Below are 26,368 nucleotides of genomic sequence, written 5' to 3'. Positions count from 1 at the left end.
TTCAATGAACGGCATATTTCAAAACTTTGTCCACCTATAAGCCGCCCCGTGTTATAAGCCGCATCTAACTGCGCTAAAGGAATGTCAAAAAAACAGTCAGATAGGTCAGTCAAACTTTAATAATATATTAAAAACCAGCGTGATGTGGGCGCGCATGGAGTCGTATATCAACATAGACGGAGCTGCGTGAAAAAAGCCACCCGGCCTCTTTGCGTAAACTTACCTTAACCACTCGCTCATCTTTTCTTCATCCATCCCTTCGAGTTAGCTTTTATGATGACGCCGGCTGGAAAGGTCTCTTTTGGCAAGGTCTTCCTTTTGAATATCACCATGGGTGGAAGTTTCTGGCCATTAGCATGGCAAGCTAGAACCACAGTGAAGGATGACTTCTCATTCCCTGTGGTGCGAATATTCACCGTACGTGCTCCCGTTGTATCCACAGTGCGGTTCACAGGAATATCAAAAGTCAGTGGAACCTCGTCCATGTTGATAATGTTCTCTGGCCGGATCTTTTTTTCAGCTATCTTGTTTTTACAATATGCACGGAAAGTAGCCAGCTTTTCTTGAAAGTCTTTAGGCAGTTGCTGTGAAATAGTAATACGTGTGCGGATGGAGAGATTGCGTCTTTTCATGAACCGGATCCCTGTCGCTTAGTAGGAGCCATTTTGTGGTCTTTACAGATGTAAACACACAAAGGAAATGAAACGTACGGTAATATCCGCGCGCTTCTTCTTCTTCTACGCGGGCGGGTGGTTGCTTACAGTAGAAGAAGAAGCGCTTCCTGTTCTATGGGGGCGGGTGCTTACCTTGGCGGTTGCTTGCGTAGAAGAAGAAGCACTTCCTCTTCTACGGGGAAAAAAGATGGCGGCTGTTTACCGTAGTTGCGAGACCGAAACTTTATGAAAATGAATCTTAATATTAATCCATATATAAAGTGCACCGGGTTATAAGGCGCACTGTCAGCTTTTGAGAAAATTTGTGGTTTTTAGGTGCGCCTTATAGTGCGGAAAATACGGTACATATTATTCACATGTGAAAAATGCCGTATAATAGACTGTATTTATATTATTCACATGTAAAAAATACCTAAGTGTTTATTGTTTATTGTGAGCGAACTGTGGTGCTGAATTTCCCCCGGGGATCAATAAAGTACTTTCTATTCTATTTCTATCTATTCTATATGGTTTATTATTTCTCATTCTCTGGCAAAAGCAAGCGATAGTTTGTTTCAAATATGTCGACAACCACTTAGGTCCACGTCAGTCAGCCCCTAATTGTGTGTTTTTGAATAACGAGTGGACTTTGTTTCCCAGGCTACGAGAGAGGCGTCACAATGTCCTTGAAGCCACGGGTGGTGGATTTCGACGAGACATGGAACAAGTTACTAACCACGATCAAGGCTGTGGTGATGCTGGACTACGTGGAGAGAGCCACCTGGAACGACCGCTTCTCGTATCCTGTGTGAAATTCATTTGGTACTTTAATGGTGGACGGGTTTTGTACTTGAACCTCACTTTTAGCCCAGTTGATTGAGAGCACTGTGCAAAAAAATGGTCCTGTCACTTCATATTGAATATTTTCTGCCATCATTGGATATCGATACATGCATTTCCTCAACTCTGACCCCAGCGATATTTATGCCTTGTGTGTCGCATACCCCGAGCCTTTAGGCGAGAGATTGTACACCGAAACAAAGGTCTTTCTGGAGAACCATGTGCGGAATTTGTACAAGGTAAACTCAACAAAAGTCTTCACATTTATTCACGTGTTGATTTTCTAACATTCGTCCCGCTTGCCTGTTTTAGAAAGTCTCAGAGTCCGAGGAGAAGGTTTTAGCAATGTACCACAGATACTGGGACGAATACAGCAAAGGGGCTGACTACATGGACTGCTTGTACAGGTACTGCTCTTTTACTTGTGTATTGAACAGAGTAGGGTTGTCTCCATACCAATATTTTGGTACCAGTACCAAAATGTATTTAGATACTTTTCAATACTTTTCTAAATAAAGGGGACCACACAAATTTTCATTATTGTCTTTATTTGAACAAAAAATCTTAGGGTACATGACACATATGTTTAATTTTGTAATTTAGTCCTTAAATGAAATAGTGAACATATTAGACAACTTGTAAACCAGGGGTGCTCATTACGTCGATCGCGATCTACCGGTCGATCTCGGAGCCAGGCATTAAAAAAACTTAACTTTCGTCACTTGATTGACATTCACGGCACCCGAGGGTCTTCTGAGATGACGCTGGCTGCTGCCAGCTCATTAAAATGACCGACTGGAAGGCGAGAAACACTTTATTTCAACAGACTCTGGCGCCGTACCTGTCGTCAAAACTCCAAAGACCGACTGCAGAGTTGCACAATAAAAGGTCTGCTTCATCGCTACCAAAATAAGAGTCTCAGAAAGCTGGCGTGCACAAGCTAGCAAGCTACGGAGTTTGCCGACCGACAATGTATTTCTTGTAAAATGTATACAAAGGAGTACGGAAGCTGGACAAATAAGATGCCAAAAACCAACCACTTTCATGTGGTATTGGACAGAAAGTAGGACTTTTTTTCTCCTCCATTCGAAAATGCGGACGTTATCAGCACCACTGTCTGATTCCAATCAATGCAAGTCATCACAATCAGGTAATACACCAATTTATATTCTTGTCTTCATGAAAGAAAGGAATCTATATGTGTTAAACATGCTTGTATTATCTTTAACCACCTTTAACTTGTTAACAATATTAACTATATGTGTTAAACATGCTTGTATTATCTTTAACCACCTTTGACTTGTTAACAATATTAACTATATGTGTTAAACATGCTTGTATTATCTTTAACCACCTTTAACTTGTTAACAATATTAACTATATGTGTTAAACATGCTTGTATTATCTTTAACCACCTTTAAGTTGTTAACAATATTAACTATATGTGTTAAACATGCTTGTATTATCTTTAAACACCTTTAAGTTGTTAACAATATTAACTATATGTGTTAAACATGCTTGCATTATCTTTAAACACCTTTAACTTGTTAACAATATTAACTATATGTATTAAACATACTTGTATTATCATTAAACACCTTTAACTTGTTGACAATATTAACTATATGTATTAAACATACTTGTATTATCATTAAACACCTTTAATGTATTAACAATATTAACTATATGTGTTAAACATGCTTGCATTATCATTAAACACCTTTAACTTGTTAACAAAAACATATATTTCATAAATAAGTAAATATAAATGATATATATGAATGAGGTAGATCCCCACGACTTGATCAATTGAAAAGTAGCTCGCCTGCAGAAAAAGTGTGAGCACCACTGTTGTAAACAAACAAAGACTCCTAATTAGTCTGCTGACATATGCAGTAACATATTATGTAATTTATCATTGTATTATTGTGTCTACATTATGAGGGACAAACTGTAAAAACGGATTAATAATCTACTTGTTCATTTACTGTTAATATCTGCTTATTTTCTGTTTTAACATGTTCTATCTACACTTCTGTTAAAATGTAATAATCACTTATTCTTCTCTTCTTTGATACTTTACATTAGTTTTGGATGATACCACACATTTAGGTATCGATCCGATACCAAGTAGTTACAGGATCATACATTGGTCATATTCAAAGTCCGCATGTGTCCTGAGTTTATGAATATAATATGAATTTAAAAAAAAAAGATTTTGTGACGATAACAATTATTGATGTAATCACAGTAGTATCGGCTAGATACGCTCTTGTACTTGGTATCATTACAGTGGATGTCAGGTGTAGACCCACCCATTGTTTACATTGTTTACATAAATGAAAGAAAGAAAGAAACACTGATGTATACAAGTCATTAAAGAATAATCATTTACCATTTGAAAGTGTTGACTTACATTTTTAATTTTAATTTGTATAGTATCCACTATACCTCTTGTTCACTGCAGAATGACGTTTATAATAACTAGCAAAATAACTTTAAGAGGAAGTTCAGCCCCAAAAATGTACTGAAAAAGAAGCAAAACCGCAGTACAGAACGTAGCGTGGGTTACCTGCACCGTTGCACCGCTAGTAAACACAATCATATATACCGGTATATATGAACAAAATGACAGTTATCAGCTGTTTGCATATATTACCTCCATCCAACATGGCGGACATGTCTGTTACAAGATACTGCACTAATAAAGAGCAAGGTTGCAACGGTACTCGCGATAATCCTGCATGGGACAATCCAACTTTATTAAAAAAAAATCATGATATTAATCAAGATCGAATGATATGAAAAAATGAATCGTGATCATTGTTTTTGCCATATCACCCAGCCCTAGGAACTTAAATATTGTTGATATTGTTAAACTGTCAATAGCTCTCACCATAAATACATTTACAGTTAATACATGTGAGCGATTGGTATCAATACTGGTATTGGCCAATCTCACTCATGGAGTATCGGAATCGGCAGCATAAATCCCTGATTTCAACACGACGGGGATAGGCAAAAGTGTTGAGCGTGTGAATTGTAATTATCTGCCAAAACGTTAAGGGCGGTGTTGTCCTGAGAGAGTAACCACTACTCTTTGTTGACGTCATTTGTAGCATCCTGTGTAGTAGTAGTGGTGAACCAATGGCCACTCAAACAACATCCAAAAACGTTGTAAAATAATAAAAATATTCATTCAGCTTTAATGACTATGACTACAACTACTACCACACCCACTCCAGGTATCTCAACACTCAGTTCATCAAGAAGAACAAACTTACAGAGGCAGACCTACAGTACGGCTACGGGGGAGTGGACACAAATGAACCGCTCATGGAAATCGGGGAGGTATTAAGCTGATATTTGCACATTGTTGATGTACTTTTGGCTCTTATGTTCATTTTCTGTTTTAATTTGTCACTACAGTTGGCACTGGACATGTGGAGGAAGTTAATGATCGAGCCTCTTCAAGCCACTCTCATCAGAATGCTCCTGAATGAAATCAAAAAGTAGGATTCCCACACAATCCCAGCCGGGGAAATAATTGCAATCACAAGCCCACACCAAATACCAGTGACTTTCCCCCTGCAGTGACCGCTGCGGTGAGAACCCCAACCAGAAAGTCATTCATGGGGTCATCAACTCTTTTGTTCACGTGGAGCAGTACAAGAAGAAGTTTCCGCTAAAGGTGAGGACAGAAGTGTGCAATGATGCAGCAAATGTATCCTTTGTTTGAAAACATGATATTGTTTTCTCACATGAGGAGATCGTGAGTTCAAACCCCGGCCGAGTCATACCAAAGACAATAAAAATGGGAGCCATTTAGGGCTGCAACAACTAATCAATTAAAATCGATTATAAAAATAGTTGGCGATTAATTTAGTCATCGATTCGTTGGATCTACGCTATGCGCATGCGCAAAGGCTACTTTTTTTATTAGGGCCCGCATGGCCCATTGCATAAGGACTCCCACAGGGAGTCCTTATGCAATGGGACATAAGGACCTATTGAATTTGTAAGGTTTTTATTATTATTATTATACCGGCCGCCTCTTTGAGCTGCAATTTGACCCACTTAACATGCTTCAAAACTCACCATATTTGACGCACACGTCAGGACCTGCAAAAATTGCCTTTTGATGAAAAAAACAAACCCCCAAAATAATTAAAGCTGCAAGCAGCGTTGGTCGGGCCCGCGTATTTGGCAGGTGCTAGTCCTAAGTGTCCCAATACTTTTGTCCAGTTTTAGTCCCAAGTGTCCCAATACTTTTGGCAAGTTGTAGTCCTAAGTGTCCCAATACTTTTGTCAAGTTGTAGTCCCAAGTGTCCCAATACTTTTGTCCAGTTTTCGGCCCAAGTGTCCCAATACTTTTGTCCAGTTTTCGGCCTAAGTGTCCCAATACTTTTGTCCGGTGGTAGTCATAAGTGTCCCAATACTTTTGTCTAGTGTACCTACCTTGTCTGCATTGTGTGGGCACGTTGGTGCTTCCTGCTTTTAAGCAGCCATGTTAAAAAAACAGCAGCATCAGCGCAGCGGGTCTTTGAAGGGTCATAAAATCAAAACCGGAGCAGGTATTAAAACGCTGTTCTGTTTTTTTATACACAAGGGTTTAATCTCTCTCCTGTGTTAGTTTGAAACCGAAACGACAAACGCGCTCAGAGGAGATAGATTTTGAAGAAAGGTGACCGTTTTTTACAAAAATTTTGTTTTGAAGGGGGAATAGCAAACTTCCTGTTGATTTTTGCTGGGGGTTGTCAATTTATGAAATGTAGGCCTAAGTAAGACCTACATAGAGGTTTTTGTTTCATGTCTCTCCGACCTTCCCAGTGGGATTTACAGGCAGTTTTGTCAGTTTTTTCATCAGAGGAGCAGTTTTTTGTGCGTTTTATTAAAAAATTGCGCTAGAGCACAATTTTGAGATTTGGGGTTAGGTTTTTTATTAGATCACAATTTTTGCCAGTCCTGATGTGTGCGTTCAGTTTGGTGAGTTTTGAAGCATGTTAAGGGGGTCAAATTACAGCTCAAAGAGGCAAAAGTGACTGTTTTTAGTACTTTTTTGTCTTGAAGGGGGAATTGCCAACTTCCTGTTGATTTTAGCCCGAAAATGTACTATTATGAAATGTAGGTCTAAGTCAGACCTACATAAAGGTTTTTGTTTCATGTCTCTCCGACCTTCCTAGTGGGAGTTACAGGCAGTCTAGTTTTTTTTTTTCCTAGGGGGCGCTAGAGCACAATTTTGAGTTTTGTGGTTCGGTTTTTTTAAAAAAAGGCAATTTTCGCAGGTCCTGATGTGTGGGTCAAATATGGTGAGTTTTGAAGCATGTTAAGTGGGTCAAATTACAGTTTAATGTGGCGGCGGAAGAATAAAGAATTAAACCTTACAAATTCAATAGGTCCTTATGTCCCATGCAATGGGCCATGCGGGCCCTAAAAATTGCGCTCTAGCGCCCCCTAGGGAAAAAAAAACTAGACTGCCTGTAACTCCCACTAGGAAGGTCGGAGAGACATGAAACAAAAACCTCTATGTAGGTCTGACTTACGCCTACCTTTCATAATCGTATATCCTCGGGCAAAAATCAACAGGAAGTTGGTAATTCCCCCTTCAAGACAAAAAAGTACTAAAAACAGTCACTTTTGCCTCTTTGAGCTGTAATTTGACCCCCTTAACATGCTTCAAAACTCACCAAACTGAACGCACACATCAGGACTGGCAAAAAGTGTGATCTGATAAAAAAAACCTAACCCCAAATCTCTAAATTGTGCTCTAGCGCAATTTTTTAATAAAACGCACAAAAAACTGCTCCTCGGATGAAAAAACTGACAAAACTGCCTGTAACTCCCACTGGGAAGGTCGGAGAGACATGAAACAAAAACCTCTATGTAGGTCTCACTTAGACCTACATTTCATAAATTGACAACCCCCTGCAAAAATCAACAGGAAGTTTGCTATTCCCCCTTCAAAACAAAATTTTTGTAAAAACCGGTCACCTTTCTTCAAAATCTATCTCCTCTGAGCGCGTTTGTCGTTTCGGCTTCAAACTAACACAGGAGAGAGATTGAACCCTTGTGATTAAAAGTATAGATGGGCTTTTTAATAACTGCTCCGGTTTTGATTTTATGACACTTCAAAGACCCGCTGCGCTGCTGTTTTTTTAAGATGGCTGCTTAAAAGCAGGAAGCACCAGCGTGCCCACACAATGCAGACAAGGTAGGTACACTAGACAAAAGTCTTGGGACAATTCTGACTAAAAGTAGACAAAAGTTTTGGGACACTTATGACTACCAATGGACAAAGGTATTGGGACAGTTAGGACTAAAAGTAGACAACAGTATTGGGAAACTTAGGACTACCACTGGACAAAAGTATTGGGACACCTACACTGGCCAAAAGTATTGGGACACTTAGGACTACAACTTGACAAAAGTATTGGGACACTTAGGACTAAAACTGGACAATAGTATTGGGACACTTAGGACTAGCACCTGCCAAATACGCGGGCCCGACCAATGCTGCTTGCAGCTTTAATTTGTATTTATTTTTTATTATTTTTCATTTTTTTTATAAACCTTTATTTATAAACTGCAACATGTACACACAGCTGAGAAACAATAATCAAAATAAGTATGGTGCCAGTATGCTGGTTTTTTTTCAATAAAATACTGGAAAGGATAGAAATGTAGTTTGTCTCTTTTATCCGATTATTAATCGAAGTAATAATCGACAGATTAATCGATTATCAAATTAGTTGTTAGTTGCAGCCCTAGACCCATTACATCCCTGCTTGGCACTCAGCATCAAGGGTTGGAATTGGGGGTTAAATCACCAAAAATTATTCCTGCTGCCCACTGCTCCCCTCACCTCTTCGGGGGTGATCGAGGGGATGGGTCAAATACAGAGGACACATTTCACCACACCTAGTGTGTGTGTGTGACAATCATTGGTACTTTGACTTTAACTTAATTAACAAATACATTTTCCATCCATTTTCTACCGCTTGTCCCGTTCTTTTTGACTGCTACGATTTAGGGTTGCACGGCATAGACAATATACAGCGTTCCCTCGTTCAACGCTGGGGTTACGCTCCAAAAAATACCCACTTTAAGAAGTTTTTTTTTAATATTTTGATTGTTCCTGTAAATGAGTCTGTTCTTGTGCCGCAGTTTTATCAGGAAATCTTCGAAGGGGAGTTTGTGACTAAAACAGGAGAGTATTACAAACAGGAAGCTTCGAATTTACTCCAAGAATCCAACTGCTCACAGTACATGGAGAAGGTAAGACGATGCTTTTGCATGGGACATGTAACCTTTTCTTTTAGTTTTTGTAGTGCACAAAGGTCACAGAACAATCCCCAAAATGATGCATTTGCTGGTTGCCAGATGTTGTGTTGTGTTTATATCTGTTTAAGGAGGTACTTGCTACTATTGGATCAAGTGTCCTTAACATTATCAATAGTAGCCTCTCTTCTGGAATAGTTCCAGTAGAGTTTAAACATGCAGTGGTACGACCTCTACTTAAAAAACCCAGCCTCGACCCCTCTCTCCTCTCTAACTTCAGACCTATCTCTAATCTTCCATACATTTCCAAAATATTAGAGAATGTTGTCTACAGTCAGTTGTTGCCCTTCTTAGAGGATAATGCTATCACTGACCTGTTCCAGTCCGGTTTTAAAGCCCTCCACAGTACAGAGTCAGCGCTTCTAAAAGTTTTTAACGATATCCTCCTGTCAACTGATTCTGGTAAATATGTTGTTCTGGTGCTTTTAGATCTGTCTGCTGCGTTCCACGCCACCTTAATCACTCGTCTTGAGAACTGTGTGGGCATTAAGGGCGCCGCCCTCAACTGGTTCCGGTCGTACCTAACCGACAGGAATTTTTGTGTAAAAGTAGGCAGTTTTATGTCTTCCACAGCTCCTTTACCACATGGGGTCCCCCAGGGCTCAATCCTTGCCCCAATTTTATTTGCGCTTTACCTTCTCCCCCTTGGTTCTATTTTTAGGAAGTACAGTATTGCATTTCATTTTTACGCCGATGATTGCCAGATTTATTTTCCCATGGCACAAAATAACACGGTTCAACGTCTTATTGACTGCCTGCACGACATCAAAGTCTGGCTTTCAGCTAACTTCCTGAGCCTAAATGAAGACAAAACTGAAGTTATGTTGTTCGGTCCAAGTCGCTCTCCCTCCCCCAACGTTGACCTCGGCACTCTGACCCCGTATCTCAGCGACTCTGTCACAAACCTGGGGGTAAAGTTCCACTCAGATTTTAAATTCGAAAAACAAATCAGCAGCGTCGTTCAAAAAAGCTTTTATCAATTACGCCAAATAGCGAAAGTGAAACCGCTTCTATCAAGACATGATCTTGAGAAATTAATCCACGCCTTTATCTCGACTCGTCTTGATTACTGTAATGCCCTGTATGTTGGCATTAGCCAGGCCTCCCTCGCCCGCCTGCAGCTCGTGCAGAACTCTGCTGCTCGTCTGCTAACACAGACCCGCAGACGTGAGCACATCACCCCTATTTTAGCGTCCCTTCACTGGCTCCCTGTGCGTTACCGAATCAATTTTAAACTCCTTTTATTTGTTTTTAAATGTCTAAACAACCTTGCGCCAACCTATCTCTCCGACCTCCTTCAGCCTTACTGCCCCACCCGATCCTTAAGATCAGCCGATCAGCTGCTGTTGACGGTCCCTGACACAAGGCTGAAGATTAGAGGTGACAGAGCTTTCGCCGTTGCTGCTCCCAAGCTGTGGAACGACCTACCCCTGAGTGTTAGACAAGCCTCCTCTCTTCCTGTTTTTAAATCTCTCTTAAAAACATACTTTTATTCCATGGCTTTTAACACTGAGTGATATCCATCCTGCAATGGCGCCCCATAATACACCTGCTGTGAACCTGTTTTTATGTTTTTATTTATTCTATTTTATTTATTTATTTTTTATCGTGTTCTGTTTGTGTTGTGTTTGCTCGGTACTCGTTTTATCTTTTAACCTGTTCATTGTACAGCACTTTGGCTACCCCTGTGGTAAATTTTAAATGTGCTTTATAAATCAAGTTGATTTGATTATATTGTATTTTAACACCGGACATGTGTGTATGATTAACATAAAAGTTGAAATCAGAGTATTAGTCCTTCTAATAAGCTTTTCTGTGCCGCTCTGATGTTCATGAAGGTGTTACCATATGTTGATAGTGTTTGCTGAAGAGAGTGACGGTTGACGTTGGCCCACCAACACAGTGTAAATTGGCTTTTGCTTTGTTATTGCCAGGAGGCTTTTTGCCTCGTAGTTCCTTGTTTACACAGCGATATACGTCGAAGGAAGGTTGAGGAGAAAGCTGAAATAAGGACATTCTCTAGAGCAGGGGTCCCCAACCTTTTTTGCACCAGGGACCGGTTTAATGTAGGCATTATTTTCACGGACCGGCCTTCCATGTATGGCAGATAAATATAGCAATATAGTTCATGAAAAATGAATTACATGAAAAAACTAATTAGTGCATACCTGCCAACTACTCCGGTTTTCCCGTAATTCGTACGGTTTTCATCAACCTATTCCGGGTTACGGTTGCAGTGATAAAAAATACGGTTTTTCATTCATTTAAAAAAAAAAAAGGGTGAAAACTACGCGAATTGCACCTTGTGCAGACAAGATTTTTCGATCGGACACGGAGGAATTAGCGATGTAAAAGACCACGTTGGGACAAAAAAACACAAGTCTAATGCCGTTGCTAGCGATACAAGTGGAAAACTTTCAACGTTTTTCGTCGCCCAAACAGATTCTTTGGATGTGATAAATGCCGAAGTTTTATTTACGGAGGCAATAATTGAGCATGGACTTCCAATCGCACTGGCTGATCACATGGGACAGTTAAATGTTTGTAATGCAACCTTTAAAAATCATTACGCGGTGATCGCGGTCCCAAAAATAAACTTTTCTTGCATGATAATGTCCAGAAAAATTCGCTTTATATTACTATAGAGTCCTTTTAACGAATGAGTTTGATGGTTTATCACAAACCTTAAATGAAAGAAGTCCTTTGTTCTCCTGCAGCATGCATGCGCTTTGGCCTTGCTTCGTGTTTGGTGCGCAATCCTGTCGGCTGTATTTCACAGCACGACATACTGTTAAAAGTGTTTATACTATTTATGCTTTCAAGTCCAAGTTGAAGAAATCTTGTTAAATGTTGACAGCATAACTACCAAAATACAGAAGTATGTCCTTAATATTTTTGCAGTGCTATTTCTGTTGAAAAGTTCAAATGATTACATTAGAGATGTGATGTGCCACTTTTCAAGTGTCTGATGGCTTCAATTAATTGTCATTAATTTTTCATATTTTGAATTCTTTTGAAAGGCTTACAAAAAAACTACATTTGAATTGTAATTCCATGCTATTGACAGGACTATTAATTTTAATGAAGTTAGCTTACCATGTTTACAGTATGATCATTGTGATAGAAATGTGAATTTTAGGCACAGAATATTTTTTACAATTGAACAAGGCAGTAGATTATACAAGCTTGGACAGAAAGTTAATAATGACACCAATTTTTTTTTTAATGGAATTGTTTAGTACTGTTTTACCATTTGTTTACTGTAAAAAGTGTTTATACTTTCAATGAACAAATTGAAGTCTTGTGAAAGGTTGACAGGATAACTGGCATTGACTGTCAAAATAATTTCAAACTATTGAAGTTAGCTTACAGAATAAACATGTCAATCAACCCATATGATTTTTGCTGTAATATTTTTGTTTTGAAAAGTCACTGTGACTGATAGAAAAGTGATGGTTTTAGCAACATTTTAACCTGTCTGAATGCTAATAATCATTTTGCGTCGGGGGGCGAAGCCCTGAACCCTCCACCAGGACTTTGTCCTGGACCTACCGGGGCCTGCGGCCCTTGGACCCTGGCTACTAGGTTTTTCTGATTTCAAAAGTTGGCAGGTATGTTAGTGGAATTAGTCTTCAGTAATGCGGACGCTGTATCGATCCGTTGTGGTGAAGAAGGAGCTGAGCCGGAAGGCAAAGCTCTCAATTTACTGGTCGATCTACGTTCCCATCCTCACCTATGGTCATGAGCTTTGGGTTATGACCGAAAGGACAAGATCACGGGTACAAGCGGCCGAAATGAGTTTCCTCCGCCGGGTGGCGGGGCTCTCCCTTAGAGATAGGGTGAGAAGCTCTGTCATCCGGGGGGAGCTCAAAGTAAAGCCGCTGCTCCTCCACATCGAGAGGAGCCAGATGAGGTGGTTCGGGCATCTGGTCAGGATGCCACCCGAACGCCTCCCTAGGGAGGTGTTTAGGGCACGTCCGACTGGTAGAAGGCCACGAGGAAGACCCAGGACACGTTGGGAAGACTATGTCTCCCGGCTGGCCTGGGAACGCCTCGGGAACCCCCGGGAGGAGTTGGACGAAGTGGCTGGGGAGAGGGAAGTCTGGGTTTCCCTGCTTAGGCTGCTGCCCCCGCGACCCGACCTCGGATAAGCGGAAGAAGATGGATGGATGGATGGAATTAGTGGGAGCCCCTGTCCTTTTCCCTTTGCAAAAAAGCTCGCCATAGACTTTTGTTTTTTTTACTCGTTTTTGCTCGTAGGAGGCTTTTTTTTGGCTTTAGTATCTGATGGGTTATAGGTGAAACATCACATTCAAGGACAAAAGCATGGATATTTAATCAAGCTAGAAATACTTGCCATTAGATCCAATATATTTCTGTGGCTTTTTATTTCCATTTTTATTTGCAATATTTCATACGTCCATCCATCCATCCATCTTCTTCCGCTTATCCGAGGTCGGGTCGCGGGGGCAGCAGCCTAAGCAGGGAAGCCCAGACTTCCCTCTCCCCAGCCACTTCGTCCAGCTCCTCCCGGGGGATCCCGAGGCGTTCCCAGGCCAGCCGGGCGAGATAGTCTTCCCAACGTGTCCTGGGTCTTCCCCGTGGCCTCCTACCGGTCGGACGTGCCCTAAACACCTCCCTAGGGAGACGCTCGGGTGGCATCCTGACCAGATGCCCGAACCACCTCATCTGGCTCCTCTCCATGTGGAGGAGCAGCGGCTTTACTTTGAGCTCCCCCCGGATGGCAGAGCTTCTCACCCTATCTCTAAGGGAGAGCCCCGCCACCCAGCGGAGGAAACTCATTTCGGCCGCTTGTACCCGTGATCTTGTCCTTTCGGTCATAACCCAAAGCTCATGACCATAGGTGAGGATGGGAACGTAGATCGACCGGTAAATTGAGAGCTTTGCCTTCCGGCTCAGCTCCTTCTTCACCACAACGGATCGATACAGCGTCCGCATTACTGAAGACGCCGCACCGATCCGCCTGTCGACCTCACGATCCACTCTTCCCTCACTCGTGAACAAGACTCCGAGGTACTTGAACTCCTCCACTTGGGGCAAGATCTCCTCCCCAACCCGGAGATGGCACTCCACCCTTTTCCGGGCGAGAACCATGGACTCGGACTTGGAGGTGCTGATTCTCATCCCAGTCGCTTCACACTCAGCTGCGAACCGATCCAGTGAGAGCTGAAGATCCTGGCTAGATGAAGCCATCAGGACCACATCATCTGCAAAAAGCAGAGACCTAATCCTGCAGCCACCAAACCGGATCCCCTCAACGCCTTGACTGCGCCTAGAAATTCTGTCCATAAAAGTTATGAACAGAATCGGTGACAAAGGGCAGCCTTGGCGGAGTCCAACCCTCACTGGAAACGTGTCCGACTTACTGCCGGCAATGCGAACCAAGCTCTGACACTGATCGTACAGGGAGCGGACTGCCACAATCAGACAGTCCGAAACCCCATACTCTCTGAGCACTCCCCACAGGACTTCCCGAGCGACACGGTCGAATGCCTTCTCCAAGTCCACAAAGCACATGTAGACTGGTTGGGCAAACTCCCATGCACCCTCAAGGACCCTGCCGAGAGTATAGAGCTGGTCCACAGTTCCACGACCAGGACGAAAACCACACTGTTCCTCCTGAAGCTGAGGTTCGACTATCCGGCGTAGCCTCCTCTCCAGTACACCTGAATAGACCTTACCGGGAAGGCTGAGGAGTGTGATCCCACGATAGTTAGAACACACCCTCCGGTTCCCCTTTTTAAAGAGAGGAACCACCACCCCGGTCTGCCAATCCAAAGGTACCGCCCCCGATGTCCACGCGATGCTGCAGAGTCTTGTCAACCAAGACAGCCCCACAGCATCCAGAGCCTTAAGGAACTCCGGGCGGATCTCATCCACCCCCGGAGATACACTAATCCAATTTTCCATGCGTAAATACAGCTATTGTTGCTAACTACTTGTGTAATAGGACTACGTTCAATCACACCAGCACTTAAACTTACTCGGCCAAAGAAGATGTGTATTTTTTACCTTCAAAACAAGTATTATATGCAACAATTTAGCACTTCTCCATCTTTATGTTATGCACTTAAACTACGATGGTCACTTTGTTCCTGATCTGCCCTGATCTTAGGTCATCAACCTGCTGCGGACTGCAGATGGAACCTTGCTTTTAGCTACAATTTGGCACCTTTAGATTCTATGTTTATGAATGTGCATTGTCCCATGTAACAAATATGGCAAATGGCGACTTCTTATCAGGAGTTGTATAATACATTTATGAACACGCTTATTGGTGTTTCTGGTGGGACTGGTGAAAGTTAAGTAGGAGAAAATGCGGTCGGTTATAAATTATTTAACGTCTCTGTGCGGATGTCTCTGGATTGGCAGACCGGGGTGGTGGTTCCTCTCTTTAAAAAGGGGAACCGGAGGGTGTGTTCTAACTATCGTGGGATCACACTCCTCAGCCTTCCCGGTAAGGTCTATTCAGGTGTACTGGAGAGGAGGCTACGCCGGAGAGTCGAACCTCGGATTCAGGAAGAACAGTGTGGTTTTCGTCCTGGTCGTGGAACTGTGGACCAGCTCTATACTCTGGGCAGGGTCCTTGAGGGTGCATGGGAGTTTGCCCAACCAGTCTACATGTGCTTTGTGGACTTGGAGAAGGCATTCGACCGTGTCCCTCGGGAAGTCCTGTGGGGAGTGCTCAGAGAGTATGGGGTTTCGGACTGTCTGATTGTGGCGGTCCGCTCCCTGTATGATCAGTGTCAGAGCTTGGTTCGCATTGCTGGCAGTAAGTCGGACACGTTTCCGGTGAGGGTTGGACTCCGCCAAGGCTGCCCTTTGTCACCGATTCTGTTCATAACTTTTATGGACAGAATTTCTAGGCGCAGTCAAGGCGTTGAGGGGATCCGGTTTGGTGGCTGCAGGATTAGGTCTCTGCTTTTTGCAGATGATTTGGTCCTGATGGCTTCATCTGGCCAGGATCTTCAGCTCTCACTGGATCGGTTCGCAGCTGAGTGTGAAGCGACTGGGATGAGAATCAGCACCTCCAAGTCCGAGTCCATGGTTCTCGCCCGGAAAAGGGTGGAGTGCCATCTCCGGGTTGGGGAGGAGATCTTGCCCCAAGTGGAGGAGTTCAAGTACCTCGGAGTCTTGTTCACGAGTGAGGGAAGAGTGGATCGTGAGATCGACAGGCGGATCGGTGCGGCGTCTTCAGTAATGCGGACGCTGTATCGATCCGTTGTGGTGAAGAAGGAGCTGAGCCGGAAGGCAAAGCTCTCAATTTACCGGTCGATCTACGTTCCCATCCTCACCTATGGTCATGAGCTTTGGGTTATGACCGAAAGGACAAGATCACGGGTACAAGCGGCCGAAATGAGTTTCCTCCGCCGGGTGGCGGGGCTCTCCCTTAGAGATAGGGTGAGAAGCTCTGCCATCCGGGGGGAGCTCAAAGTAAAGCCGCTGCTCCTCCACATTGAGAGGAGCCAGATGAGGTGGTTCGGGCATCTGGTCAGGATGCCACCCGAGCGCCTCCCTAAGGAGGTGTTTAGGGCATGTCCGACCGGTAGGAGGCCACGAGGAAGACCCAGGACACGTTGGGAAGACTATGTCTCCCGGCTGGCCTGGGAACGCCTCGGGATCCCCCGGGAGGAGCTGGACGAAGTGGCTGGGGAGAGGGAAGTCTGGGCTTCCCTGCTTAGGCTGCTGCCCCCGCGACCCGAACTCGGATAAGCGGAAGAAGATGGATGGATAGATGGATGGTCTCTGTGCGGCCCGGTGCCAGTCCCCGGACCTGTAGTTGGGGACCACTGGTCTAGAGGACGGACCTCTACCAGGGACAGAAACTTAACTCGATTCTCTCCATCCAGGTTTTAGGGCGTTTAAAAGATGAAGAGATGCGATGTCGAAAGTACCTTCACCCAAGCTCCTATGCCAAAGTCATCAACGAATGCCAGCAGAGAATGGTGGCGGACCATCTGCAGTTCCTCCACGCAGAGTGCCAGAACATTATTCGTCAGGAGAAAAGAGACGGTCAGCTTCTGTCCTCCTTCCCTGATACATTTTTGCATTTTTCCAACCACATGAATGCATTTGTTCAACACGTAGGAAGTCACTTTGTGTGTTTCTACCTGCAGACATGGCCAACATGTACACGCTGTTGCGAGCTGTGTCCAACGGTTTGCCTCACATGATCCAGGAGCTGCAGGTCCATATCCACAACGAGGGCATTCGAGGCACCAGTAATCTCTCCCTGGAAAACGTAAGTATTCCAACACTACTTTTCTTCCATGATGTCAATATTAAGATGAAATGGCCAAAATAGAGTCAGGGTCTCCTGCATTGGTGCGCCGTGCAGAATATTAAGGTCGACATTTACATTTTTATCAAGCATTGTTTTTAAGTATTTTTATTTAATTGATTTAGATTGAAATAAGCGTAGTAAAATATGTTTAATTTAAAGGTCAATCGATCAATCAATGTTTACTTATATAGCCCTAAATCACGAGTGTCTCAAAGGGCTGCACAAGCCACAACGACATCCTCGGCTCATATCCCACATCAGGGCAAGAAAAAAGTCAACCCAATGGGATAACAATGAGAAACCTTGGAGGGGACCGCAGATGTGGGGATTTTCAGACCGCTTCTAGATGCCGCTATTAACGGACTGTAGGAATGGTCTCCTAAAGCTTTAGTAAAACTTGATAATATTCCTATTCTGTCTTGATGGTCCTTCTTACTCAACATATATGTCAGCTGAAAGAACTTGGGATTGACCAGTGACTTTAATTCCCTGAGAGGAAGACTGGTCAGACGCAACAGCATACCTGCCAACTACTCCGGTTTTCCCGTAATTCGTACGGTTTTCATCAACCTATTCCGGGTTACGGTTGCAGTGATAAAAAATACGGTTTTTCATTAATTAAAAAAAAAAAAAAGGGTGAAAACTACGCGAATTGCACCTTGTGCAGACAAGATTTTTCGATCGGACATGGAGGAATTAGCGATGTAAAAGACCACGTTGGGACAAAAAAACACAAGTCTAATGCCGTTGCTAGCGATACAAGTGGAAAACTTTCAACGTTTTTCGTCGCCCAAACAGATTCTTTGGATGTGATAAATGCCGAAGTTTTATTTACGGAGGCAATAATTGAGCATGGACTTCCAATCGCACTGGCTGATCACATGGGACAGTTCAATGTTTGTAATGCAACCTTTAAAAATCATTACGCGGTGATCGCGGTCCCAAAAATAAACTTTTCTTGCATGATAATGTCCAGAAAAACTCGCTTTATATTACTATAGAGTCCTTTTAACGAATGAGTTTGATGGTTTATCACAAACCTTAAATGAAAGAAGTCCTTTGTTCTCCTGCACCATGCATGCACTTTGGCCTTGCTTCGTGTTTGGTGCGCAATCTTGTCGGCTGTATTTCACAGCACGTCTTTGACAACTTGAAGTGGCATAAAACATTTAAAACAAGTCCAAGTTGAAGAAATCTTGTTAAATGTTGACAGCATAACTACCAAAATACAGAAGTATGTCCTTAATATTTTTGCAGTGCTATTTCTGTTGAAAAGTTGAAATGATTACATTAGAGATGTGATGTGCCACTTTTCAAGTGTCTGATGGCTTCAATTAATTTTCATTAATTTTTCATATTTTGAATTCTTTTGAAAGGCTTACAAAAAAACTACATTTGAATTGTAATTCCATGCTATTGACAGGACTATTAATTTTAATGAAGTTAGCTTACCATGTTTACAGTATGATAATTGTGATAGAAATGTGAATTTTAGGCACAGAATATTTTTTACAATTGAACAAGGCAGTAGATTATACAAGCTTGGACAGAAAGTTAATAATGACACCAATTTTTTTTTTAATGGAATTGTTTAGTACTGTTTTCCCATTTGTTTACTGTAAAAAGTGTTTATACTTTCAATGAACAAATTGAAGTCTTGTGAAAGGTTGACAGGATAACTGGCATTAACTGTCAAAATAATTTCAAACTATTGAAGTTAGCTTACAGAATAAACATGTCAATCAACCCATATGATTTTTGCTGTAATATTTTTGTTTTGAAAAGTCACTGTGACTGATAGAAAAGTGATGGTTTTAGCAACATTTTAACCTGTCTGAATGCTAATAATCATTTTGCGTCGGGGGGCGAAGCCTGAACCCCCCACCAGGACTTTGTCCTGGACCTACGGCCCTTGGACCCTGGCTACTAGGTTTTTCTGATTTCAAAAGTTGGCAGGTATGTATACGGTATATATATATATATATATATATATATATATATATATATATATATATAAATAAAAGAAATACTTGAATTTCAGTGTTCATTTATTTACACATATACACACACATAACACTCATCTACTCATTGTTGAGTTAAGGGTTGAATTGTCCATCCTTGTTCTATTCTCTGTCACTATTTTTCCAACCATGCTGAACACCCTTTCGCAGGTACCCAGAAAAGTTTCGAGTACCACCAAAAAAACTGAATCTCTGAAGACAGTATACAAATCTGTGTTAAAGGTGTACAAATACTGTTTGTATAATAAGCATGTTATTTTTTTACAAATGCGGGTTAAGAGTTCAGTACTAAAAAAAAAAGAAAAGAATGTGGCTTAAGTACAGTTTTTTAATTGAGCTGCTGCATTTTTTGGTTGGGTTGTTTATTTATTTTGAGTAACTTCTATACATTTCTAAATGGGGAGGAATGTAATAGAGTGATCTATGTTTGTCTGTTGCCATCTCCTGGTGAATGTTGGCTATAGCGTACTGGGGTTACTTTTTGGTTGGCCGACGATTTACGCGGTGTTGCGCAACTGACGTCACTCAGGTCCGCATGGAGCTGGAGGGGGCGTGGCTTCCAGCTCCGCCTGAATTTCGGGATATTTTCGGGAGAAAATTTGTCCCGGGAGGTTTTCGGGAGAGGCGCTGAATTTCGGGAGTCTCCCGGAAAATCCGGGAGGGTTGGCAAGTATGTGATAGCAGACAGGAAAGATGGAGCATGATGAGCCAGATGGATTTTATCAAGAAAATAATGTCAACAAACAGGGTGAAGACAGTTTGAGACTTGTACTTCATGTGGAAAGCACTGACTCTACACAACTTTTTGGCCCTGTTTTGTGCAAGTCTAGCATTATTGGGAAACGCTGCACTAAACACGACTCACGTCTGATAATCAATCACCTCTTAAACAGACTTGTTTTCTTTTTGCCCTCTCCTAGATGCCAACGCTGTTTGTGGAGTCAGTGCTGGAGGTTCACAGTAAATTTGTTCAGCTCATCAACACTGTTCTGAATGGAGACCAACACTTCATGAGTGCGCTCGATAAGGTAACGTGTCAACTGTAAAATGTGTAACTGTAGAACTAAGAAGTACTCCGTTGCCTGGTTTTATTTTTATCTTTATCAACACTTTTTTTTTCAAAGGCCTTGACGTCCGTAGTGAACTTCAGGGAGCCCAAGTCCATCTGTAAAGCCCCAGAACTGGTCAGTGCAAACCCACAAACAAATACCATGCACGGTGCATCCGGAATGTACCGTATTTTCCGCACCATAAGCCGCCCTGGGTTATAAGCCGCGCCTTCAATGAACGGCATATTTCAAAACTTTGTCCACCTATAAGCCGCCCCGTGTTATAAGCCGCATCTAACTGCGCTAAAGGAATGTCAAAAAAACAGTCAGATAGGTCAGTCAAACTTTAATAATATATTAAAAACCAGCGTGATGTGGGCGCGCATGGCGTCGTATATCAACATGGACGGAGCTGCGTGAAAAAAGCCACCCGGCCTCTTCGCGTAAACTTACCTTAACCACTCGCTCATCTTTTCTTCATCCATCCATCCCTTCGAGTTAGCTTTTATGATGACGCCGGCTGGAAAGGTCTCTTTTGGCAAGGTCTTCCTTTTGAATATCACCATGGGTGGAAGTTTCTGGCCATTAGCATGGCAAGCTAGAACCACAGTGAAGGATGACTTCTCATTCCCTGTGGTGCGAATATTCACCGTACGTGCTCCCGTTGTATCCACAGTGCGGTTCACAGGAATATCAAAAGTCAGTGGAACCTCGTCCATGTTGATAATGTTCTCTGGCCGGATCTTTTTTTCAGCTATCTTGTTTTTACAATATGCACGGAAAGTAGCCAGCTTTTCTTGAAAGTCTTTAGGCAGTTGCTGTGAAATAGTAGTCCGTGTGCGGATGGAGAGATTGCGTCTTTTCATGAACCGGAAACCTGTCGCTTAGTAGGAGCCATTTTGTGGTCTTTACAGATGTAAACACACAAAGGAAATGAAACGTAATATCCGCGCCCTTCTTCTTCTTCTTCTACGCGGGCGGGTGGTTGCTTACAGTAGAAGAAGAAGCGCTTCCTGTTCTATGGGGGCGGGTGCTTACCTTGGCGGTTGCTTGCGTAGAAGAAGAAGCACTTCCTCTTCTACGGGGAAAAAAGATGGCGGCTGTTTACCGTAGTTGCGAGACCGAAACTTTATGAAAATGAATCTTAATATTAATCCATATATAAAGCGCACCGGGTTATAAGCCGCACTGTCAGCTTTTGAGTAAATTTGTGGTTTTTAGGTGCGGCTAATAGTGCGGAAAATACGGTATTCAAAGCTCTTCACCTTTTCCACATTTGTTTTGTTACAGCTAGGGGTGTAACGGTACGTGTATTTGTATTGAACCGTTTCGGTACGGGGTTTTCGGTTCGGTTCGGAGGTGTACCGAACGAGTTTCCACACGGACATATTAAGTAGCGTACCGCACGTTGCGTAAACAATGCACACCGAGGCACAACACACGGCATGCTAGCAGCGACCGGGCTAGGACAACATGTAAAAGCCAGAGCTGGAAGACTCTCCTCCCTCGTTAAGATCTCCCGTTTGGGAACGCTTTGGCTGCGTGATACAACAATGGAGGACGGAGGTTTGTTCAGCAGCTGCTTCTGACAACACGTCAAACATTCTAACCCATTTGAAGCGTCACCACCGCATTCAAGCAGCCTCTCCTCGGCGAGTCAGGCAGGGCTAAAGCAATAACCAATGTTTTTATAGCAGCAGATTTAAGACCATATTGCATTAGAAACTAGATTTTGAGCCACTTCTATGGTGGAAGAACAATGAGCCCATATATCCTCTTACTGCCAAGTTAGCCAGGCTGGGGGGAGGGGGAAGAAAAGTTCATCTGAGGCTGAGTTGACTTGAAACTGTTTAATGTTGCACTTTTTATATGTAGAAGAAAAGTTTTGTCATTTTATTTAATCTGAGCAACAACTTGAGGCAGTTTAATGTTGATTAACGTGGACCCCGACTTAAACAAGTTGAAAAACTTTTTGGGGTGTTAGCATTTAGTGGTCAATTGTACGGAATATGTACTGTACTGTGCAATCTACTAATAAAAGTCTCAATCAATCAATCAAAAAAAGCACTTTATATGTAGAAAGGTTTTGTTAAGAAACCATTATGAGCCTTATCTTATTTAGTTTTTATTTTATATATGTTGACCACATTAACCCTGGCAATGGACCCTGTGTCCTACTTGCCAACTTTGAGACCTCCGATTTCGGTAGGTGGGGGGCGTGGTCGGGGGTGGGGCGGGGGGCGTGGTTGGGGGCTTGGTTAAGATAGATATATATAAGAATACTTGACTTTCAGTGAATTCTAGCTATATATAAATATATATATTTTTTTTAATTACATATATATATATATATATATATATAAATATAAATAAAATAAATACTTGAATTTCAGTGTTCATTTATTTACACATATACACACACATAACACTCATCTACTCATTGTTGAGTAGATGAGTTGTATATGTATGTGTATATATATATATATATATATATATATATATATATATATATTTATTTATATATATATATAAAATAAACTTAAAACTTTTAATAATACTAAACACAAAATTAGGAATATATAAATAAAACCATTTTTAAAAAAGTACAAAATATCTATTTTGAAAGTTATGTTATTCAGAATTTTTCAGTTTTTTCCAAACAAGTAATAAACTGCTAAATTGGGGCGGTATAGCTCGGTTGGTAGAGTGGCCGTGCCAGCAACTTTAGGGTTGCAGGTTCGATCCCCGCTTCTGCCATCCTAGTCACTGCCGTTGTGTCCTTTGGCAAGACACTTTACCCACCTGCTCCCAGTGCCACCCACACTGGTTTAAAAATGTAACTTAAATATTGGGTTTCACTATGTGAAGCGCTTTGAGTCACTAGAGAAAAGCGCTATATAAATATAATTCACTTCACTTCACTTCACTTAAGGGTTGAATTGTCCATCCTTGTTCTATTCTCTGTCACTATTTCAGAACACACACATTATACAAATATACGTACATTATAAAATCAATAAGAAAACGGGAGCTCTAATTTGGGAGTCTGAATTAGGATCAGAAGTTCCTATATAAACATTGCGCACTCACGTCGCCTTTTTGTATTGATTACTGCAGCTGTGCACTGGATTCATTCACAAATACAAACTACAACTCACAAACACTTTAGAGTTAGGCTCCACCATCAGAATGTGTACTTAAACTTATAAAGATCACATGGATATTATTCAGTGAGTTGATTCACCAAAACTAACCTGTTATACAGGAGGAAAAAGCACACAGGACGTTTCAATTGTTCACAGACTGGCCGCGCTCATCAGAATGACAAGACACTTCCGGTCTGCAGGTGATAGCATTCAATTGGGAAGAAACGCCCTACTGCCCCCTACTGACCAATGTGAATACTGATAAATGTGTAATGACAGCTCCAAAAACGAATTCAAACCACAAAATAAAATAAATAAATCAACACAAAAATGTGACACATTATGGGTGGGTCACATATGCATGTACAGTAGATGGCAGTATTGTCCTGTTTAAAAGTGTCACAACATTGCTGTTTACGGCAGACGAACTGCTTTACGGGGGACGAAAACTTGACTGCTGTTGTTGTGTGTTGTTACCGCGCTGGGAGGACGTTAATGAAACTGCCTAACAATAAACCCACATAAGAAACCAAGAACTCGCCCTCGATCATTAGCTGTTTATATTGTGTGAAAGCGGACGTGTGAACAGGCTGTCAACACGTCACTCAGGTCCGCATGGAGCTGGAGGGGGGCGTGGCCTCCAGCTCCGCCTGAATTTCGGGAGATTTTCGGGAGAAAATTTGTCCCGGGAGGTTTTCGGGAGAGGCGCTGAATTTCGGGAGTCTCCCGGGAAAATCCGGGAGGGTTGGCAAGTATGCCCTGTGTGTATATGTACTGTATGTTATGCCATTGTTTACACATTTTGTAAATAAATAACCAAAAAATTTATATTTTGTTGTTTTCTTACTGTACCGAAAATAAACCGAACCGTGACCTTTAAACCGAGGTACGTACCGAACCGAAATTTTTGTGTACCGTTACACCCCTAGTTACAGCCTTATTCCAAAATGGAGTACATTCATTTTTGTCCTCAAAATTCTATTTTTGTGTAATTTTTAAAATGTATTAATAATAAAAAAAAATAACAAATGCATTCACCGTTTTTGCTCAATACTTTGTTGATGCACATTTGGCAGCAATTACAGCCTTACAGTAACATTTTTTCAAAGCAAAAAATACAACAAGAACATCACCGTCTAGCTTATGTTACCATTAGTGGTTTAACAGAACACATTTGTTTGACTATTGTCTATTTTTCTCACAATTACAAACTTTATGTAATAAACATTTTTACCGGCTTGGATAAAATGATTGGTGTTTACGGCTGTCAACTGGTACACGCTGGAAGCGCATGCACACATATTAAAACAGTCCAAGAGAAGCAACGGACAATTTGCAGCCATGTTGTTGTTATGATAAAACAGGGGTGCTCATTACGTCGATCGCGAGCTACCGGTCGATCTCGGAGGGTGTGTCAGTCGATCACCAGCCAGGCATTAACAAAATAGTCCTAAAAATGAGCGATCATAAATCTTCACTATGACGTCACTTTCGTCACTTGATTGACATTCACGGCACCCGAGGGTCTTCTGAGATGACGCTGGCTGCTGCCAGCTCATTAAAATTACCGACTGGAAGGCGAGAAACACTTTATTTCAACAGACTCTGGCGCCGTACCTGTCGTCAAAACTCCAAAGACCGCGACTGCACAGTTGCACAGTTGCGCTAACAAAACGAGAGTCTCAGAAAGCTGGCGTGCACAAGCTAGCAAGCTACGGAGTTTGCCGACAATGTATTTCTTGTAAAGTGCATACAAAGGAGTACGGAAGCTGGACAAATAAGATGCCAAAAACCAACCACTTTCATGTGGTATTGGACAGAAAGGAGGATTTTTTTCTCCTCCATTCGAAAATGCGGATGTTTTTAGCACCACTGTCTGATTCCAATCAATGCAAGTCATCAGAATCAGGTAATACACCAACTTATATTCTTGTCTTCATGAAAGAAAGGAATCTATATGTGTTAAACATGCTTGTATTATCATTAAACACCTTTAACTTGTTAACAATATTAACTATATGTGTTAAACATGCTTGTATTATCATTAAACACCTTTAACTTGTTAACAATATTAACCATATGTGTTAAACGTGCTTGTATTATCTTTAAACACCTTTAACTTATTAACAATATTAACTATGTGTTAAACATGCTTGTATTATCATTAAACACCATTAACTTGTCAACAATATTAACATGCTTGTATTATCTTTAAACACCTTTAACTTATTAATAATATTAACTATATGTATTAAACATGCTTGTATTATCATTAAACACCTTTAACTTGTTAACAATATTAACTATATGTATTAAACATGCTTGCATTATCTTTAAACACCTTTAACTTGTTAACAATATTAACTATATGTATTAAACATACTTGTATTATCATTAAACACCTTTAATTTATTAACAATATTAACTATATGTATTAAACATGCTTGCATTATCTTTAAACACCTTTACAATATTAACTATATGTATTAAACATGCTTGTATTATCATTAAACACCTTTAACTTGTTAACAATATTAACTATATGTATTAAACATGCTTGCATTATCTTTAAACACCTTTACAATATTAACTATATGTATTAAACATACTTGTATTATCATTAAACACCTTTAATTTATTAACAATATTAACTATATGTATTAAACATTCTTGTATTATCATTAAACACCTTTAATTTATTAACAATATTAACTATATGTTAAACATGATTGCATTATCATTAAACACCTTTAATTTATTAACAATATTAACTATATGTGTTAAACATGCTTGCATTATCATTAAACACCTTCAACTTATTAACAAAAACATATATTTCATAAATAAGTAAATATAAATGATATATATGAATGAGGTAGATCCCCACGACTTGATCAATTGAAAAGTAGCTCGCCTGCAGAAAAAGTGTGAGCACCCCTGGTGTAAATGTTGCAAACACACCTTTTAAGTCTTTTTGAATACAATGTGTTGTGTGCGATCAGTCTTCCTCAGGGAA

At 41.3% G+C, this 26,368-nt stretch overlaps 1 protein-coding gene across 1 annotated transcript in view; it reads left to right on the top strand.

Moving 5' to 3' along the window:
* The window catches only part of cul2 (cullin 2), an 87,787-nt gene that overhangs the window by 12,305 nt on the left and 49,114 nt on the right, over window positions 1-26,368 (top strand). The window contains exons 2-12 of the mRNA XM_061964867.1: window positions 1,314-1,452; window positions 1,630-1,732; window positions 1,806-1,900; window positions 4,739-4,844; window positions 4,923-5,005; window positions 5,088-5,184; window positions 8,658-8,768; window positions 16,703-16,865; window positions 16,970-17,094; window positions 20,078-20,185; window positions 20,282-20,341. Of these exons, the coding sequence (XP_061820851.1) occupies window positions 1,334-1,452; window positions 1,630-1,732; window positions 1,806-1,900; window positions 4,739-4,844; window positions 4,923-5,005; window positions 5,088-5,184; window positions 8,658-8,768; window positions 16,703-16,865; window positions 16,970-17,094; window positions 20,078-20,185; window positions 20,282-20,341 (1,170 nt within the window). The 5' untranslated portion in view covers window positions 1,314-1,333. The remainder of the gene's footprint in view (window positions 1-1,313; window positions 1,453-1,629; window positions 1,733-1,805; window positions 1,901-4,738; window positions 4,845-4,922; window positions 5,006-5,087; window positions 5,185-8,657; window positions 8,769-16,702; window positions 16,866-16,969; window positions 17,095-20,077; window positions 20,186-20,281; window positions 20,342-26,368) is intronic.

This window comes from Nerophis lumbriciformis, linkage group LG07, assembly GCF_033978685.3.
Source record: "Nerophis lumbriciformis linkage group LG07, RoL_Nlum_v2.1, whole genome shotgun sequence".
NCBI classification, from domain to species: Eukaryota; Metazoa; Chordata; class Actinopteri; order Syngnathiformes; family Syngnathidae; genus Nerophis; species Nerophis lumbriciformis.
The sequence above is the reverse complement of the archived record's forward strand: the minus strand, read 5'-3'. Positions and strand labels throughout refer to the sequence as shown.